The 19,843-nt window shown below is 44.3% G+C and overlaps 1 protein-coding gene and 1 long non-coding RNA gene across 2 annotated transcripts; both read right to left on the bottom strand.

Moving 5' to 3' along the window:
* Nucleotides 1–78: 78 nt before the first annotated feature.
* On the bottom strand, nucleotides 79–13,095 carry LOC115132570 (uncharacterized). Its single transcript, XM_029665319.2, has 11 exons — nucleotides 11,995–13,095; nucleotides 11,849–11,906; nucleotides 11,574–11,723; nucleotides 11,398–11,447; nucleotides 11,208–11,277; nucleotides 11,022–11,108; nucleotides 10,825–10,923; nucleotides 10,620–10,700; nucleotides 10,433–10,537; nucleotides 9,907–9,984; nucleotides 79–270 (listed from the first exon to the last, which is right to left on the bottom strand). Exons 2-11 carry the CDS (start codon nucleotides 11,879–11,881, stop codon nucleotides 79–81), a joined length of 945 nt encoding a protein of 314 aa, XP_029521179.1. The 5' UTR covers nucleotides 11,882–11,906; nucleotides 11,995–13,095.
* A 5,764-nt stretch (nucleotides 13,096–18,859) lies between these two features.
* LOC135572330 (uncharacterized) lies at nucleotides 18,860–19,546 on the bottom strand. Its single transcript, XR_010464215.1, has 3 exons — nucleotides 19,448–19,546; nucleotides 19,065–19,348; nucleotides 18,860–18,940 (listed from the first exon to the last, which is right to left on the bottom strand). It is a non-coding gene; the product is annotated as an uncharacterized LOC135572330 (long non-coding RNA).
* Nucleotides 19,547–19,843: the final 297 nt, after the last annotated feature.

Here is a 19,843-nt window from a genome sequence, read left to right as displayed (position 1 = left end):
ATTAGGAAAGTTTTCCAAGCCTCATCCAACAACATCACAATTTCGGTCTCTAATCGGAGACAGATGTATTTGTCCAGGTCAGCTGGAACTGGTGGCCATCCCTGCCTCGATCTCTGGTGCCCATCCCTGCCTCGATCTCTTGTGGCCATCCCTGCCTCGATCTCTGGTGGCCATCCCTGCCTCAATCTCTGGTGGCCATCCCTGCCTCGATCTCTGGTGCCCATCCCTGCCTCGATCTCTGGTGGCCATCCCTGCCTCGATCTCTGGTGGCTGGGTGGCAGGAGTTTTCTTATTATTATCGTTAGAGTTTAAAAGAAAATATTGGTGTGCTTTATAGATTACATTTTTTTCTGGAGTTTACTCCGATGGAATGACTAGCGAAGCTGTAACCAGTTGGCTGGGCTGATAGTGGGGTCCGGTTTTGAAGATAGAGATACTCACTCATGAGTTGTAGAATGGGACAGTGGCGATTTTAGCATGTAAATCTTGGGTGGCGCAAACAAACAAAAAAATGTGGGGGATGCATGCCAGCAAAGCCACTACACAACACTAAACAATACATTAATTGCACTATAATGGTGACAAACGGTGCCCACAAACTGTTAGGCCCTACATACAGCTGTCCCAACACCTTACCAATGCTACACCTGGCTATCAGAGGAGCCTTGTCTACGGCTGACTAATGTGGTTTCTGTTGAGATGTACAGAACGAGCGGATAAGAGGTCATCTGGATATTCGATTAAGACAATGGGAGAGCTAAGACGGACATAGTCAATATAACTAATTGTTTAGCACTTTTGAAATGTACAGTGACATAATTCAGAACATGGGCTGTTCTTACAGTGTTCTCCCTGTACACCAAGTCAGAACCGTAGGATATATAAAGGTTTGAGTTTGTTTGAGTTTATTTTATATTTTACAGGGACAGTGCACATTAATCAACGTTTCAGTAAAAGTGCCGGTTTTAGCTAGCCGGCTAATTTTCAACCGCAGTCCCTGGGCAGGTTATTAAAAACAATTACAATATAGACAATAGCAACCTAGGACAAGCAAGACAGAGCAACATTAGGACAAGCAAGACGTAGCATACAGACATAGCAACATAGAACAAAAAGCAGCAAGATAAAATTCATAAAAGCAACAAAGTGTTTCCACACCTCACAAGCTACAGACAACAGACATGGAAAGCGGCAACACACAGCTAGGGACCATGTTCACAAATCTGATTGACCTTAAGACATGGCTAAAGGTTGAATATAAGCAGACAAAGGAAGCTCTTATAATATTCGATGATGACATTTCTCAGGTTATAGCAGGATATAGCCTACATGTGCACCACTAAGTCAGAACAGTAGGCAAAATTAAGAGGGGGAAATAAACCAAATTATTAGGGTCAAATCATGATGACGTCAGTGATTTTCAGGTCATAGCTCTAGAAAGAGGCCCGAGTTCCCGACTTACAATTTCAAGTTGGATGACCGTTCAAAATGTATTTTCCCAGTCAGAGCTGGTTTTTTCCTGAGTTCCCAGTTGTCTTGAACTCACTGAAGTCAGATTTCCCAGTTCCCGAGTTAACAGTTGATTTGAGTCTGGCAGAAATCAGCATGGCCAAAGTTGAATGTTTATCATTTTAAGCTTGGAAAAGAGACCCAGAATTGGGACCACACACCCACTCCACTGAATAGCAGGCTAGTAATTGCTTTTCAATGCTTGCAGTTAGCCACTGATTACTCCTTGTTGAATTTGCGATTTCCAACATGTTGTGTAATGTTTGTGTCCAATGGCCGATGAGCACCTACATGTTTTATCTACAATTTCTCTTCATATGACAAGGATTTGCCAGTAGATTGTCGACTTGATTCATGATGATGACTGCTAGCTAAGATTTTGAAAGTATGATATTGACATGGTCAGTCCAATCAAAGCTACTGTAGATATAACGTGATTTGACGTAATTTTATCTGTGGCCAATGACCTTGAGCCTTCTTGGATGGGCACTTCTAATGTAACTCTATGGCAGCATTCAACGGGGCTTGAATTTTCGAGCTCTACACTTAGATTTGGCAGTGACGTAGTGTCCGCACGAGTGACAGAATACTGAGCCAATCACTGCGCAACTAGAGAACATTACCAACCCCTACGCTCTGTATTTTCCGCATTTTCCGCAGGCTGCCCCACCACAGAAAGCACTGAGCTAGGCTGAAACACCTGCATTTTGGAGCTGCCTTACTCAAGAAAGCAAAAAAGAGACTATGTTTGTATGGAGGCTTTATTAACTTAGTGATTTGTAATTTTTTTTAAATTTTACATTGTTTGCAACTGATATGTGACGCGTATTAATGCCAAAATAACTTGCAAAACATTTGTAGCTATAAATGTGGGTCTCAAACAGGCTCGGACCCACCTGCCCTGAGTGAGGGATCGCCACTGGAATGGGAACACAAACAACAGCTATACAGTAAATTTCCCAAAACTCCAGTAGAGCTAAGGCGAGCACAACATATTGTTCACTATACAACCACATGAGGGGGGAGCCGACACACCCGGAAGTCCCATTGTAACAATATTGTTGTGAAAGTTTAGGCATGTTTTGGTTTACTCATATTTGATAAACTATTAAGTTGCAACTTTACAGATTTCTGTCGCTGCATTCCAGGTCTTCTCCTGCGGTCATATTTACACCAACTGGAGGAAATATCCAGACATCTGGCATCACATGCCCGCTGCTTTTTGGATGGACCTCGAATACACACAAATGAAAATTAAATGTAGCTACACTACTGGGGATACATCATGCAACATATCTGCAATTTAACAATTCAGGTTTCAGGTTCCTCTGCACAAGCCGCCTCACTTAGCTCCTGAATCTCTCCACGGCCCTCCTCTCCACGCTCCTCCTGTCCACACCCCTCCTCTCCACATGCCTTGTCTCTACATGGATCCTCTCTTCTTGCCTACTAAACTACTTCATAGAGAGGGAAATATGATTATATACATACGTAATTGATCAGATACATCATGCAACAATTATACATTTATGGTTTTAATAGTTATTAATGCAATCAAACACACTGCAAAATCAGTCTTACCTTACGACGATGTTGCAGATATTGCCCTACCCTTAACTCCAAGGTAATTTATGACCTGGGTAGGTTACTTTCTAAATGTAATCCTTTACAGTTACTAAGTTACCTGTCCAAAATTGTAATCAGTAACGTAACTTTTGGAATACCCAAACTCAGTAATGTAATCTGATTACATTCAGTTACTTTTAGATTACTTTCCCTTTAAGAGGCATTAGAAGACAATAATGTATGTTACCAATTTAACGACATCTATTGCAGGATAAATCAATGTTAAAGTTTACATAGCTGGCCATATATGGATGTTACATTTTTTTACATTATGGGTTGGTTATGTAGGCTTCTAACGCATCACTTTCTACTAAACTCAGCAATGTCAACTGTGTTTATTTTCAGCAAACTTATCATGTGTAAATATTTGTATGAACATAACAAGATTCAACAACTGAGACATAAACTGAACAAGTTCCACAGACATGTGACTAACAGAAATGAAATAATGTGCCCCTGAATAAAGGGGGGTCAAAATCAAAAGTAACAGTCAGTGTCTGGTGTGGCCACCAGCTGCATCAAGTACTGCAGTGCATCTCCTCCTCCTGAACTGCACCAGATTTGCCAGTTCTTGCTGTGAGATGTTACCACACTCTTCCACCAAGGCACCTGCAAGTTCCCAGACATTTCTGGGGGGAATGGCCCTAGCCCTCACCCTCCGATCCAACAGGTCCCAGATGTGCTCAATGGGATTGAGATCCGGGCTCTTTTCTGGCCATGGCAGAACACTGACATTCCTTTCTTGCAGGAAATCTCGCACAGAACGAGCAGTATGGCTGGTGGCATTGTCATGCTGGAGGGTCATGTCAGGATGAGCCTGCAGGAAGGGTACCACATGAGGGAGGAGGATGTCTTCCCTGTAACGCAAAGCGTTGAGATTGCCTGCAATGACAAAAAGGTCAGTCTGATGATGCTGTGACACACAGCCCCAGACCATGATGGACCCTCCACCTCCAAATCGATCCCGCTCCAGAGTACAGACCTCGGTGTAATGCTCATTCCTTCGACGATAAATGTGAATCCGACCATCACCCCTGGTGAGACAAAACCGTGAATGAAGAGCACTTTTTGCCAGTCCTGTCTGGTCCAGTGACAGTGGTTTTGTGGCCATAGGCGACGTTGTTGCCGGTGATATCTGGTGAGGACCTGCCTTACAACAGGCCTACAAGCCCTCAGTCCAGCCTCTCTCAGCCTATTGCGGACAGTCTGAGTACTGATGGAGGGATTGTGCGTTCCTGGTGTAACTCGTGCAGTTGTTGCCATCCTGTACCTGTCCCACAGGTGTGATGTTCGGATGTACCAATCCTGTGCAGGTGTTGTTACACGTGGTCTGCCACTGCGAGGATGATCAGCTGTCCGTCCTGTCTCCATGTAGCGCTTTCTTAGGTGTCTCAGTGCGGACATTGCCATTTTTCCCTTGGCCACATCTGCAATCCTCATGCCTCCTTGCAGCATGCCTAAGGCACATTCACGCAGGTGAGCAGGGACCCTGGGCATCTTTCTTTTGGTGTTTTTCAGTCAGTAGAAAGGCCTCTTTAGGGTCCTAAGTTTTCATAACTCTGAGCTCCTTTGCCTACCGTCTGTAAGCTGTTGGTGTCTTAATGACCGTTCCACAGGTGCATGTTCAATAAAACCTGTTGGTACTAGGGGGCAGTATTTTCATTTTTGGAAGAAAAAAACATTCCTGTTTTAAACGTGATATTTTGTCAGGCAAAACACTCTTAACGTTTCCAAAACTGTAAAGATATTGTCTGTGAGTATTACAGAACTGATGTTGCAGGCGAATGCCTGAGAAAAATCCAACACGGAAGTGCCCCAGGTTTTGAAAGCGCTGCGTTCCAATGAGTCCCTATTCAGCTGTGAATGTGCCATTAACGAGCTTACACTTTCTACGGATTCCCCAAGGTGTCTACAGCATTGTGAGGTAGTTTTACGCATTTCTGTTGAAGAATAGCCGTAGGCGGCCACATTGCGTAAGTGGTCACATGGTGGCTCCGAGAGAGATTCTCGCGTAAAATACAGAGGTAGCCATTACTCCAATCGGCCCTACTGAAAAACGAATTGTCCCGACGGATATATTATCGAATAGATATTAGAAAACACCTTGAGGATTGATTATAAACAACGTTTGCCATGTTTCTGTCGATATTATGGAGCTAATTTGGAATATTTTTCGGCGTTGTGGTGACCACAATTTCCGGGCGATTTCTCAGCCAAACATGAAGAACAAATGGAGCTATTTCGCCAACAAAAATAATATTTTGGGAAAAAATTAACTTTGGCAATCTACCTGGGAGTCTCGTGAGTGAAAACATCCGAAGGTCATCAAAGGTAAACGATTTAATTTGGTTGCTTTTCTGATTTCCGTGACAAGGTTGCCTGCTGCTAGCAAGGCATAATGCTAGGCTATGATAAACTTACACAAATGCTTGTCTAGCGTTGGCTGGCTGTAAAGCATATTTTGAAAATCTGAGATGACAGGGTGATTAACAAAAAGCTAAGCTGTGTTCCAATATATTTCACTTGTGATTTTCATGAATAGGAAGATTTTCTAGGAAGATTTATGTCCATTGCGTTATGCTAATTAGTGTCAGGCGATGATTACGCTCCCGGATCCGGGTTTGAGAGTCACATTAAGTGTTTATGGTTCATTGAACAAGCATGGGAAACCGTGCTTAAACCTTTTACAATGAAGATCTGTGAAGTTATTTGGATTTTTATGAATTATCTTTGAACGACAAGGTCCTGAAAAAGGGACGTTTCTTTTTTTGCTGAGTTTACATACGATAGACTTTGGTTTTTAATGTAAAGAAATAACTACATGTTATACCCCTTGATCTTCAAGAATAGGACATGGAAATATGGAAGTATAGCTTAGCCAAATTGTTTTCCATGAGCATAACCCAAAAACCGGGGATTTATTAGCCAGCTCTACTCTGTTGTTTATGATTTTGTTGTCATGGAGGACTGATTGGGTTCATTGATTCAAGTTGAAAAATAAATGCTGCGCTCATGGAATGGCATGCTTTGAGCACTACTGAAAAGTGCTATTTACATGTGAAAAAGGAATGCCATATGTTGCATTTGCTATTGTTTACCTTTTTTTGGTGACACTTTGATATCTTGATAATATGCAGCTGTTTAAAGGGCAGCTGAAACAATAACAAAATGGTCGCCCTCTGTTTTGGTAAAAAGCTGAGGGATAGGCCTGGAGAAATGTAACCACTCTCAGATTAATAGACAGAGCTATGGATGCAAGGACGGACCATCAATTATATCAAAATTGTTTTAACCATGTTATGAGGCTATACAGTGTTGGTTTACATTTACAATGTCAAATCGAATCAGATTTTATTTGTCTCATGCGCTGGATACAACAGGTTACAGTGAAATGCTTACTTACAAGCCCTTAATCAACAATGCTTTAAAAAGTTAAGAAAAACGTGTTTAATAAAAAATAGATACACTTAATTATTATTATTATTTTATTAACAAATAATTAAGCAGTAAAATAACAATAGCGAGACTATATACAGGGGGTACCAGTACAAAGTCAATGTGCACCAGTTAGTCGAGGTAATATGTACATGTAGGTAGAGTTAAAGTGACTATGCATAGATAATAAACGGAGAGTAGCAGCAGTGTAAAAGAGGGGTCTGGGTAGCCCTTTGATTAGCTGTTCAGGAGTCTAATGGCTTGGGGGTAGAAGCTGTTAAGAAGCCTTTTGGACCTAGACTTGGCGCTCCGGTACCGCTTGCCGTGCGGTAGCAGAGAGAACAGTCTATGACTTAGGTGACTGGAGACTGACAATTCTTTGGGACTTCCTCTGACACCTCCATGTATATAGGTCCAGAATGTCAAGAAGCTTGGCCCCAGTGATGTACTGGGCCTTACGCACTACCTTCTGTAGTGCCATACGGTCAGATGCCAAGCCATTGCCATAACAGGTGGTGATGAATCAGTCAGGATGCTCTCGATGGTGCAGCTGGAGAACTTTTAGACACATGCCACTGTGTAGGCCCATGCCAAATATTTTCAGTTTCCTGAGAGGGAAAAGGTGTTGCTGTGCTCTCTTTGACTGTCTTGGTGTGTTTGGACCATGATAGTTTATTGGTGATGTGGATATATTGATTGGGTCTAACTTTTTTCAGCCAAAAAGTGTTGATGTGAAAATTGTTGCATTAAATCAAATCAAATGTATTTATATAGCCCTTTGTACATGAACTGATATCTCAAAGTGCTGTACAGAAACCCAGCCTAAAACCCCAAACAGCAAGCAAAGCAGGTGATGAAGCACGGTGGCTAAGTAAAAACTACCTAGAAAGGCCAAAACCTAGGAGGAAACCTAGAGAGGAACCAGGCTATGAGGGGTGGCCAGTCCTCTTCTGGCTGTGCCGGGTGGAGATTATAACAGAACATGGCCAAGATGTTCAAATGTTCATAAATGACCAGCATGGTCAAATAATAGGTCTGGGACAGGTAGCACGTCCGGTGAACAGGTCAGGATTCCAAAGCCGCAGGCAGAACAGTTGAAACTGGAGCAGCAGCACGGCCAGGTGGACTGGGGATAGCAAGGAGTCATCGTGCCAGGTAGTCCTGAGGCATGGTCCTAGGGCTCAGGTCCTCCGAGAGAGAGAAAGAATTAGAGAGAGCATACTTAAATTCACACAGGACACCGGATAAGACAGGAGAAGATATAACAAACTGACCCTAGCCCCCGACACATGAACTACTGCAGCATAAATACTGGAGGCTGAGACAGGAGGGGTCGGGAGACACTGTGGCCCCATCTGATGATACTCCCGGCCAGGGCCAAACGGGAAGGATATAACCCCACCCACTTTGCCAAAGCACAGCCCCCACACCACTAGAGGGATATGTTCAACCACCAACTTACCATCCTGAGACAAGGCCGAGTATAGCCCACAAAGATCTCCGCCACGGCACAACCCATGGGGGTGCACCAACCCATACAGGAAGATCACATCAATGACTCAACCCACTCAAGTGACGCACCCCTCCTAGGGACAGCATGAAAGAGCACCAGTAAGCCAGTGACTCAGCCCCTGTCATAGGGTTAGAGGCAGAGAATCCCTGTGGAAAGAGGGGAACCGGCCAGGCAGAGACAGCAAGGGCATTTCGTTGCTCCAGAGCCTTTCCGTTCACCTTCACACTCCTGGGCCAGACTACACTCAATCATATGACCCACTGAAGAGATGAGTCTTCAGTAAAGACTTAAAGGTTGAGACCGAGTTTGCGTCTCTCACATGGGTAAGTAGACCATTCCATAAAAATGGAGCTCTATAGGAGAAAGCCCTGCCTCCAGCTGTTTGCTTAGAAATTCTAGGGACAATTAGGAGGCCTGCGTCTTGTGACCGTAGCGTACGTGTAGGTATGTACGGCAAGACCAAATCAGAGAGATAGGTAGGAGCAAGCCCATGTAATGCTTTGAAGGCATTAGCATGGTTCTGCTCATCATGGCAGTAATTGTGTCTTTATTGTAAATCCAATGCATCCAAAGTGTGCTTTACAGCTTGTCCTGCCTCATAATATTTGTTTTGGTCCCTTTCAGATCATAGCCACGTCAACAGTGGGCGTCAGGCTTGTAAGAGACATGAAATATATGAAAGCTTTGGTGACCTAGGCTGGATGGTGAGCTTGTCTCACTTAGCTACTCATTCTACTGAATAGATAGTATCAAGAGCTAACATTGTGTCACCTTATTTGCTGTAACACACAATTATTATTTTTAAGGGAAGCAAGGCATTGTGTGCATTTTAGTAAATGTTTATGAAGTATTTCTGATTGAAATATAGTCTGTTCTAGTCATTCATCTAATCTTGTCATTCCATTTCTATAGTATTTCTCTCCGTTAGGATTGGGTCCTGGCTCCTACGGGCTACTGTGCCTTCTACTGTGATGGAGAATGCCAAAACCCTCTGGGTTCCTGCATCAACACCACTAACCACGCTATGATCCAACTGGAGGTCAGTATGCACTACTACACCCTCTCTCACATGAATGCTAACATTGTTTTCAGTTGGAAAGACGCTAAATGGCTCAGACATTAATGGGAAATATGGCAAATAGAAACAGAAATACCCAAGATACCAGAGTCTACAATGGCAGACTCCTTAATGTAGAGTACCGATAGTGAGAAGTTATATTCAAGACTGAAGCAATTGTGCCCTCTAGTGGTCGACTTTATACTATACCCGCTCTTTCCATACAGGTTAAAGAAAGATTTTTAAGCATTGAGACAATTGATACATGGATTGTGTATGTGTGCCATTCGGAGGGTAAATGGGCAACACAAATTTAAGTGCCTTGGAACGATTTAAGGTAGTAGGTGTATAAAGAATGGTCCACCACTGTGGGAATCATTGGAGTGAACATGGGCCAGCATCCCTGTGGACACCTTGTAGAGTTCATGTCCCGGCAAATTGAGTCTGTTCTGAGCAACAGAGGGTGCAACTCAATATTAGGAAGGTGTTCTTAATGTTTTGTAAACGCAGTGTATGTAGGCCTACATATTTTGAAATAGTACAGAATCACACATCACAATTCAAAGCCATAAAGTGTGGGCCTGTAGTACCTGTAAATCACCTAAACTTTGTTTTTAATTTCCATATGAAAAGAATTATGCATAATTGTTCGTGTAATAGTGTAATATTAGCCTCATAACTCCAGGAATAGGAAATAGTGATGAAATAATCAAGTAAATGAAAAGACAGAGACAAATGCTTTTGAACTACTAGTTATTTTATTTACAAATGTAAAATTCAGTGCAAAGTAATGTAGTGCATTTGTGTCTAGACCCCTGTGTGGTGGCAAAGTGTCGCAAGAATCCTGTGGGGAGAGAAAACAAGAGAATACATTAATTCAATGGGTGTTAACTAATCAGGGTTCAGTGAAGCACTTCAAGTCCTCAATTCCTGAGAGAAAGAGAAAGAGAGAGAAATGTGGCCTTTCAGATCTCTGCAGTAGGACTACATGCTGGCCATGAGGTTCGCCATGAGGTTCTCCAGGTGGTACTCCAGGAGGTTGGAGAGCTCAGTGACCAGAGACACTGGGTTAAAGTACCAGGCCAGCTGCTGCCCAAACATGTCATCTAGCAGAGCCATCAGCCCGCCCTGAAGAGAACACCACACAACACATATATAATGGCTCTAAGTTACTAGCTTATCAAGAGCAGAAAGACAATGAGAGTTACTCCTTGTAAAATGGCATCCTGTTATTCATGAAAAAATAAAGAGGAAGTAAACTAGGAATAGGGAAGTAAACTCTTGAATCTTACATTGAGCAGCAGCAGGTATCGCTCGGCCTTTGGCTCAATGCTGGCAGCTACGGGCAGGAAGGAGTACAGGAGAGCGTACAGACGCTCCATGAACCCACCAGGGTGCTAATGGAAACAGAGGAGAGAAGTTTAAGTGAAATTACAAATAGAGAGACATCGAAACATGTACCAGTGAGATGCTACTTACCACCATCAGGGACTTCTGAGCTGTCATCATCCCAAATAGCACCAGTTCAAAAAGGACATCTATCAGGTTAACATGATGGATCTAGGACAAGAAAACACGTTTGGAGAAAATAGGAATGATTTCAAATAGATCAGCTACTGTGATGTATAAAATACATGCATGTGGAAGAACTCAAAGTGAGACTTGAAAGAGTTAATGAACTCACCTTTGCCTCAGCCAGCTCCCTCTCAATGTCAATCTGCTTGGAGGGGTCACTCAGGTAGTCCACAAAGTCGTTATAGGCACGGATGAATTCGGCCTCGTCCTATCACAAAGCAAAGAGCATTGACGTTAGTGAACAGAACACATTTCCCATCGAGGACGCTCTCTTTCCCTTGAATGAATAATGAGTTAGTGAGCTACCATGTGGTGGGCTTGAACCAGTGCGCCCATTAGGACCTTTCCTGCCACAAACAGATGGTTCCTGCTCAGGGTGGAACCAAGCAGGGTCTAGAGAAGAGGGAAGAGTTAGTGAGACACCCATCTTCCTCTTGGAGACAGACAGAACAAGAAGACACAGAGAGAAAAGGAAAAAGGAAGTCCACTCACAGTGAAGGCCTGGCGCAGGGAGACGAGCCTCAGGGCGATGTCCTCCACTCTCTTGGTGGTAAGGTAGAGGCTGTGGGAGGGAGGGAATGGAGCATGTCAACCATTAGGGTCAATGGGGATAACAGCATGGTGACCACTATCCTTCAGCATCTGGCAAGCCCAGACTACACAGACATTTAGAGGAACTCACTTTAGCAGAGGAACCTCCCTCTCCTCAGGCAGCAGGTCGTCCTCCCAGCCCTACAACAACAGAACATTCAACATCAGTGACCAATGCAATGACATGACAAACAATGGGTCAATGGAAGGATCTTAATGCTACTAGTTTATAGTATGTGTACTGTAGGTGTGTGTGCAACATCTGACCTCATAGCAGTTGTGGCATTCAGGCTCTGGCTCAGTGAACTGCTGATTGGTGGGCGTAGACACGGAGGCAGCCTCCGACCACGCCGAGGAGGAGAGCAGCCCATCCGGCCCCATGTGGAGAGTGGCATACACCACCGAGACATCAGTCTGCTGCTCCAAAAACACACACAACACACCTGTTTACCACACACACGCATTATTAGAAAACAGAGCATATCTAAAGGAAAAACACCCAATAATTTCTGTTCAATATACATAAGAAAATGTATATTTACCTGGTAGCAGGTAATGGCGGAGGTGAGAAGCATACTGGGTCACCCTGCCAGCCACATACTGACAGAGAGAGACGACATGTTAAGGCCAAATGGAATAAGTGAAGAAAGCCTAATCTTGTACTATTTCGGTAGTATTTACATCTTACCAGGATCCAAGTGACGGACTGAACCTTGGTGGCACAGTAGGGGATGCCCTCTGAACTAAGTCTGGCTGTCTCCCTGGAGATGGCCCACACCAGTTGAGTCTCCAGGCCTCGAACCCTACTCACATGGTGCATCCTCACCACCACCTGCTGTGGAGAGAAACGACAAGTAACATCAACAAAACAAAATCAGCCATCGATGTAACATATTTCCATCAAGATCACATGACTCTGGCAATGTAGATTAGGACTAGATAGTTACAAAGACACATACCTGGGATCCCCCACGCATATAGGTGAGGGGATCCGGCGCCGACAGAGATGGCCGCCTCGCTTCGCGTTCCTAGGAAACTATGCAGTTTTTTGTTTTTTTACGTGTTATTTCTTACATTAGTACCACAGGTCATCTTAGGTTTCATTACATACAGTCGAGAAGAACTACTGAATATAAGATCAGCGTCAACTCACCATCAGTACGACCAAGAATATGTTTTCCGCGACGCGGATCCTGTGTTCTGCCTTACAAACAGGCCAACGGAATTGATTCCAGGCAGCGACCCCAAAAAACGACTTCGTAAAAGAGGGAAACGTAGCGGTCTTCTGCTCAGACTCCGGACACGGGCACATCGTGCACCACTCCCTAGCATTCTTCTTGCCAATGTCCAGTCTCTTGACAACAAGGTTGATGAAATCCGAGCACGGGTAGCATTCCAGAGGGACATCAGAGACTGTAACGTTCTCTGCTTCACGGAAACATGGCTCACTGGAGAGACGCTATCCGGGGCGGTGCAGCCAACGGGTTTCTCCAAGCATCGCGCCGACAGAAACAAACATCTTTCTGGTAAGAAGAGTGGCGGGGGCGTATGCCTCATGACTAACGAGACATGGTGTGATGAAGGAAACATACAGGAGCTCAAATCCTTCTGTTCACCTGATTTAGAATTCCTCACAATCAAATGTAGACCGCATTATCTACCAAGAGAATTCTCTTCGATTATAATCACAGCCGTATATATCCCCCCCCCAAGCAGACACATCGATGGCTCTGAACGAACTTTATTTAACTCTTTGCAAACTGGAAACCATTTATCCGGAGGCTGCATTCATTGTAGCTGGGGATTTTAACAAAGCTAATCTGAAAACAAGACTCCCTAAATTTTATCAGCATATCGATTGCGCAACCAGGGGTGGTAAAACCCTGGATCATTGTTACTCTAACTTCCACGACGCATATAAGGCCTTGCCCCGTCCCCCTTTCGGAAAAGCTGACCACGACTCCATTTTGTTGATCCCTGCCTACAGACAGAAACTTAAACAAGAGGCTCCCACGCTGAGGTCTGTCCAACGCTGGTCCGATCAAGCTGACTCCACACTCCAAGACTGCTTCCATCATGTGGACTGGGACATGTTTCGTATTGCGTCAGATAACAATATTGACGAATACGCTGATTCGGTGTGCGAGTTCATTAGAACGTGCGTTGAAGATGTCGTTCCCATAGCAACGATAAAAACATTCCCTAACCAGAAACCGTGGATTGATGGCAGCATTCGTGTGATACTGAAAGCGCGAACCACTGCTTTTAATCAGGGCAAGGTGTCTGGTAACATGACCGAATACAAACAGTGCAGCTATTCCCTCCGCAAGGCTATCAAACAAGCTAAGCGTCAGTACAGAGACAAAGTAGAATCTCAATTCAACGGCTCAGACACAAGAGGCATGTGGCAGGGTCTACAGTCAATCACGGACTACAAGAAGAAACCCAGCCCAGTCACGGACCAGGATGTCTTGCTCCCAGGCAGACTAAATAACTTTTTTGCCCGCTTTGAGGACAATACAGTGCCACTGACACGGCCTGCAACGAAAACATGCGGTCTCTCCTTCACTGCAGCCGAGGTGAGTAAGACATTTAAACGTGTTAACCCTCGCAAGGCTGCAGGCCCAGACGGCATCCCCAGCCGCGCCCTCAGAGCATGCGCAGACCAGCTGGCCGGTGTGTTTACGGACATATTCAATCAATCCCTATACCAGTCTGCTGTTCCCACATGCTTCAAGAGGGCCACCATTGTTCCTGTTCCCAAGAAAGCTAAGGTAACTGAGCTAAACGACTACCGCCCCGTAGCACTCACTTCCGTCATCATGAAGTGCTTTGAGAGACTAGTCAAGGACCATATCACCTCCACCCTACCTGACACCCTAGACCCACTCCAATTTGCTTACCGCCCAAATAGGTCCACAGACGATGCAATCTCAACCACACTGCACACTGCCCTAACCCATCTGGACAAGAGGAATACCTATGTGAGAATGCTGTTCATCGACTACAGCTCGGCATTCAACACCATAGTACCCTCCAAGCTCGTCATCAAGCTCGAGACCCTGGGTCTCGACCCCGCCCTGTGCAACTGGGTACTGGACTTCCTGACGGGCCGCCCCCAGGTGGTGAGGGTAGGCAACAACATCTCCTCCCCGCTGATCCTCAACACTGGGGCCCCACAAGGGTGCGTTCTGAGCCCTCTCCTGTACTCCCTGTTCACCCACGACTGCGTGGCCACGCACGCCTCCAACTCAATCATCAAGTTTGCGGACGACACAACAGTGGTAGGCTTGATTACCAACAACGACGAGACGGCCTACAGGGAGGAGGTGAGGGCCCTCGGAGTGTGGTGTCAGGAAAATAACCTCACACTCAACGTCAACAAAACTAAGGAGATGATTGTGGACTTCAGGAAACAGCAGAGGAACACCCCTATCCACATCGATGGAACAGTAGTGGAGAGGGTAGCAAGTTTTAAGTTCCTCGGCATATACATCACAGACAAACTGAATTGGTCCACTCACACAGACAGCGTCGTGAAGAAGGCGCAGCAGCGCCTCTTCAACCTCAGGAGGCTGAAGAAATTTGGCTTGTCACCAAAAGCACTCACAAACTTCTACAGATGCACAATCGAGAGCATCCTGGCGGGCTGTATCACCGCCTGGTATGGCAACTGCTCCGCCCTCAACCGCAAGGCTCTCCAGAGGGTAGTGAGGTCTGCACAACGCATCACCGGGGGCAAACTACCTGCCCTCCAGGACACCTACACCACCCGATGTTACAGGAAGGCCATAAAGATCATCAAGGACATCAACCACCCGAGCCACTGCCTGTTCACCCCGCTATCATCCAGAAGGCGAGGTCAGTACAGGTGCATCAAAGCTGGGACCGAGAGACTGAAAAACAGCTTCTATCTCAAGGCCATCAGACTGTTAAACAGCCACCACTAACATTGAGTGGCTGCTGCCAACACACTGACATTGACGCTGACCCAACTCCAGCCACTTTAATAATGGGAATTGATGGGAAATGATGTAAATATATCACTAGCCACTTTAAACAATGCTACCTTATATAATGTTACTTACCCTACATTATTAATCTCATATGCATACGTATATACTGTACTCTATATCATCGACTGCATCCTTATGTAATACATGTATCACTAGCCACTTTAACTATGCCACTTTGTTTACTTTGTCTACATACTCATCTCATATGTATATACTGTACTCGATACCATCTACTGTATGCTGCCCTGTACCATCACTCATTCATATATCCTTATGTACATATTCTTTATCCCCTTACACTGTGTATAAGACAGTAGTTTTGGAATTGTTAGTTAGATTACTTGTTGGTTATTACTGCATTGTCGGAACTAGAAGCACAAGCATTTCGCTACACTCGCACTTACATCTGCTAACCATGTGTATGTGACAAATAAAATTTGATTTGATTTAATTTAATAGGGCTGATGAACTGGAAAGTTCTCCAAGCTTTAGCCACCGGACCGGCATGGTTCTGCACAGGAGATGGGTGACATTACAATACATTCAGGTTAGAAACAGCTAATTACAGGAATTTTAACAGTGATGCGTGTGTGTGTGGGGGGGGGGGGGGTCTCTTACTCTGATCACAACAGGCCCACAGTACAGGGGGCTAAACCTAATCGGTATCAACTGCCAATTACCAGTGGCCTCCTAAAGCAGACAACAAAGATTTTTAGAATTAATATCTGGGATACTTTTCAAACATAATACCAAAAACGTTCTGAAAATTGTACCTCAAGGATAGTCGGTACATCTGGCACATCCTCAAGGATGATAGCAGCATCCTGGACATCAAGGATGACTGGCAGCAGTGGCACATCCAACTGGACCTCATCCAGTACATTTGATTCTAAAATTAGTAGCAGGAATACAAACAAACAATTGTCAGGACGTAAAACATATCAAGCTAGCTAGTAACGTCACTACTAGTAAAAGTCCAACAGTGCTTCGCTTAGCAACAATTATTAAAGTTAGCGTTAGCTTGCAAGTCTATTACAGAAATACACATTTCACAAATTACATTTTCAATGCTGAATGTGGTAAAATAAGAAGTTTAAAACTCCACGTACCCTCTTCGAAGTCGCTGTCGCTGTCCACCTCCCGACGATCGCGAACCCTGCAAAACGGAAAAAGACAACAAAAACAACCCACAAATGAATTTAAACAACCTGTCGACGCAGAAGGCTGCCCAGGTCCTCGCACTCTCTCCATCAATCTTGAAAAACACCCAGGCATTTTCCAGTCGATTTTTCAATCTCAGGTCTCAAAAATCAGTCAAGTTTGTTGTTGTTAAACAGCAAATTGAAGTTGTTGTGTATGCCTGTGACACCTGTGGCAACCCATCTATTCTACATCATTTTAATAAACTTCACTACCTTTCTTCCAAAAGATATACCTTTGCAACCAGCAGTTGAAAGCAATAATCTGGCAATATGCAGATAAATAGATGTATCTACACTGTACAAAAAAATTAACGCAACATCCAACAATTTCAACGATATTACTGAGTTAAAGTTCATATAAGGCAATCAGTCAATTAAAATACACTCGTTAGACCCTAATCTATGGATTTCACATGACTGTGAATACAGATGTGCCTCTGTTGGTCACAGATACCTTTTTAAATGAAGACAGGGGTGTGGATTTGGGGCGGCAGGTAGCCTAGTGTTTAGTGTTGAGCCAGTAACCGAAAGATGCTGGATCCAATCCCCGAGCTGACAAGGTAAAAATCTGTCATTCTGCCCCTGAACGTGACAGTTAACCCACTGTTTCCCGGGAAGGCCGTCATTGTAAGAAAGGATTTGTTCTTAACTGACTTGCCTAGTTAGAAAAAGGATAACAAGCCTTCTACTGTGATGGAGAATGCCTATATCCTCTGGGTTCCTGCATGAACACCACTAACCACGCAATGATCCAACTAGTGGTCAGTATGCACTACTACACCCACTCACATGAACGCTAACATTGTTTTCAGTTGGAAAGATGCTAAATGGCTCAGACATTAATGGGAAATATGGCAAATTGAAACAAAAATACCCAAGATACCAGAGTCTACAATGGCAGACTCTTAATGTAGAGTACCGATAGTGAGAAGTTACATTCAAGACTGAAGCAATTGTGCCCTCTAGTGGTCGACCTTATACTATACCCCCTCTTTCCATGACAGACTGACCAGGTAAATCCTGGTGAAAGCTATGATCCCGTACTGATGTCACTTGTTCAATCCACTTCAATCAGTGTAGATGAAGGGAAGGAGACAGGTTAAAGAAAGATTTTTAAGCATTGACACAATTGAGACATGGATTATGTATGTGTGCCATTCAGAGGGTAAATGGGCAAGACAAAATATTTAAGTGCCTTTGAACGGTGTAAGGTAGTAGGTGTATAAAGAATGGTCCACCACTGTGGGAATCATTGGAGTGAACATGGGCCAGCATCCCTGTGGACACCTTGTAGAGTTCACGTCCCAGCAAATTGAGTCTGTTCTGAGCAACAGGGGGTGCAACTCAATATTAGGAAGGTGTTCTTAATGTTTTGTAAACGCAGTGTATGTAGGCCTACATATTTTGAAATAGTACAGAATCACACATCACAATTCAAAGCCATAAAGTGTGGGCCTGTTGTACCTGTAAATCACCTAAACTTTGTTTTTCATTTCCATATGAAAAGAATTATGCATAATTGTTCATGTAATAGTGTAATATTAGCCTCATAACTCCAGGAATAGGAAATAGTGATGAAATAATCAAGTAAATGAAAAGACAGAGACAAATGCTTTTGAACTACTAGTTATTTGATTTAAAAATGTAAAATTCAGTGCAAAGTAATGTAGTGCATTTGTGTCTAGACCCCTGTGTGGTGGCAAAGTGTCGCAAGAATCCTGTGGGGAGAGAAAACAAGAGAATACATTAATTCAATGGGTGTTAACTAATCAGGGTTCAGTGAAGCACTTCAAGTCCTCAATTCCTGAGAGAAAGAGAAAGAAATGTGGCCTTTCAGATCTCTGCAGTAGGACTACATGCTGGCCATGAGGTTCTCCAGGTGGTACTCCAGGAGGTTGGAGAGCTCAGTGACCAGAGACACTGGGTTAAAGTACCAGGCCAGCTGCTGCCCAAACATGTCATCTAGCAGAGCCATCAGCCCGGCCTGAAGAGAACACCACACAACACATAGATAATGGCTCTAAGTTACTAGCTTATCAAGAGCAGAGAGACAATGAGAGTTACTCCTTGTAAAATGGCATCCTGTTATTCATGAAAAAGTAAAGAGGAAGTAAACTAGGAATAGGGAAGTAAACTCTTGAATCTTACATTGAGCAGCAGCAGGTATCTCTCGGCCTTTGGCTCAATGCTGGCAGCTACGGGCAGGAAGGAGTACAGGAGAGGGTACAGACGCTCCATGAACCCACCAGGGTGCTAATGGAAAGAGAGGAGAGAAGTTTAAGTGAAATTACAAATAGAGAGACATCGAAACATGTACCAGTGAGATGCTACTTACCACCATCAGGGACTTCTGAGCTGTCATCATCCCAAATAGCACCAGTTCAAAAAGGACATCTATCAGGTTAACATGATGGATCTAGGACAAGAAAACACGTTTGGAGAAAATAGGAATGATTTCAAATAGATCAGCTACTGTGATGTATAAAAGACATGCATGTGGAAGAACTCAAAGTGAGACTTGAAAGAGTTAATGAACTCACCTTTGCCTCAGCCAGCTCCCTCTCAATGTCAATCTGCTTGGAGGGGTCACTCAGGTAGTCCACAAAGTCGTTATAGGCACGGATGAATTCGGCCTCGTCCTATCACAAAGCAAAGAGCATTGACGTTAGTGAACAGAACACATTTCCCATCGAGGACGCTCTCTTTCCCTTGAATGAATAATGAGTTAGTGAGCTACCATGTGGTGGGCTTGAACCAGTGCGCCCATTAGGACCTTTCCTGCCACAAACAGATGGTTCCTGCTCAGGGTGGAACCAAGCAGGGTCTAGAGAAGAGGGAAGAGTTAGTGAGACACCCATCTTCCTCTTGGAGACAGACAGAACAAGAAGACACAGAGAGAAAAGGAAAAAGGAAGTCCACTCACAGTGAAGGCCTGGCGCAGGGAGACGAGCCTCAGGGCGATGTCCTCCACTCTCTTGGTGGTAAGGTAGAGGCTGTGGGAGGGAGGGAATGGAGCATGTCAACCATTAGGGTCAATGGGGATAACAGCATGGTGACCACTATCCTTCAGCATCTGGCAAGCCCAGACTACACAGACATTTAGAGGAACTCACTTTAGCAGAGGGACCTCCCTCTCCTCAGGCAGCAGGTCCTTCTCCCAGCCCTACAACAACAGAGCAAACATTTAACATCAGTGACCAATGCAATGACATAGTCGGTACATCTGGCACATCCTCAAGGATAATAGCAGCATCCTGGAATCAAGGATGACTGGCAGCAGTGGCACATCCAACTGGGCCTCATCCAGTACATTTGATTC

This window comes from Oncorhynchus nerka, linkage group LG7, assembly GCF_034236695.1.
Source record: "Oncorhynchus nerka isolate Pitt River linkage group LG7, Oner_Uvic_2.0, whole genome shotgun sequence".
Classification (NCBI taxonomy): Eukaryota; Metazoa; Chordata; class Actinopteri; order Salmoniformes; family Salmonidae; genus Oncorhynchus; species Oncorhynchus nerka.
This window is presented reverse-complemented; position numbering and strand designations above follow the sequence as displayed.

What these genes read in the sequence shown, in the direction of transcription:
- LOC115132570 (XM_029665319.2), bottom strand. Translation starts at nt 11,881, where the DNA reads ATGCTTCTCACCTCCGCCATTACCTGCTACCAG. An exon ending in GGGAGCTGGCTGAGGCAAAG is followed by an intron (nt 10,701 to 10,824) that starts GTGAGTTCATTA and finishes TTCTTGTCCTAG; the next exon opens with ATCCATCATGTTAACCTGAT. An exon ending in GATACCTGCTGCTGCTCAAT is followed by an intron (nt 9,985 to 10,432) that starts GTAAGATTCAAG and finishes CTCTCCCCACAG; the next exon opens with GATTCTTGCGACACTTTGCC.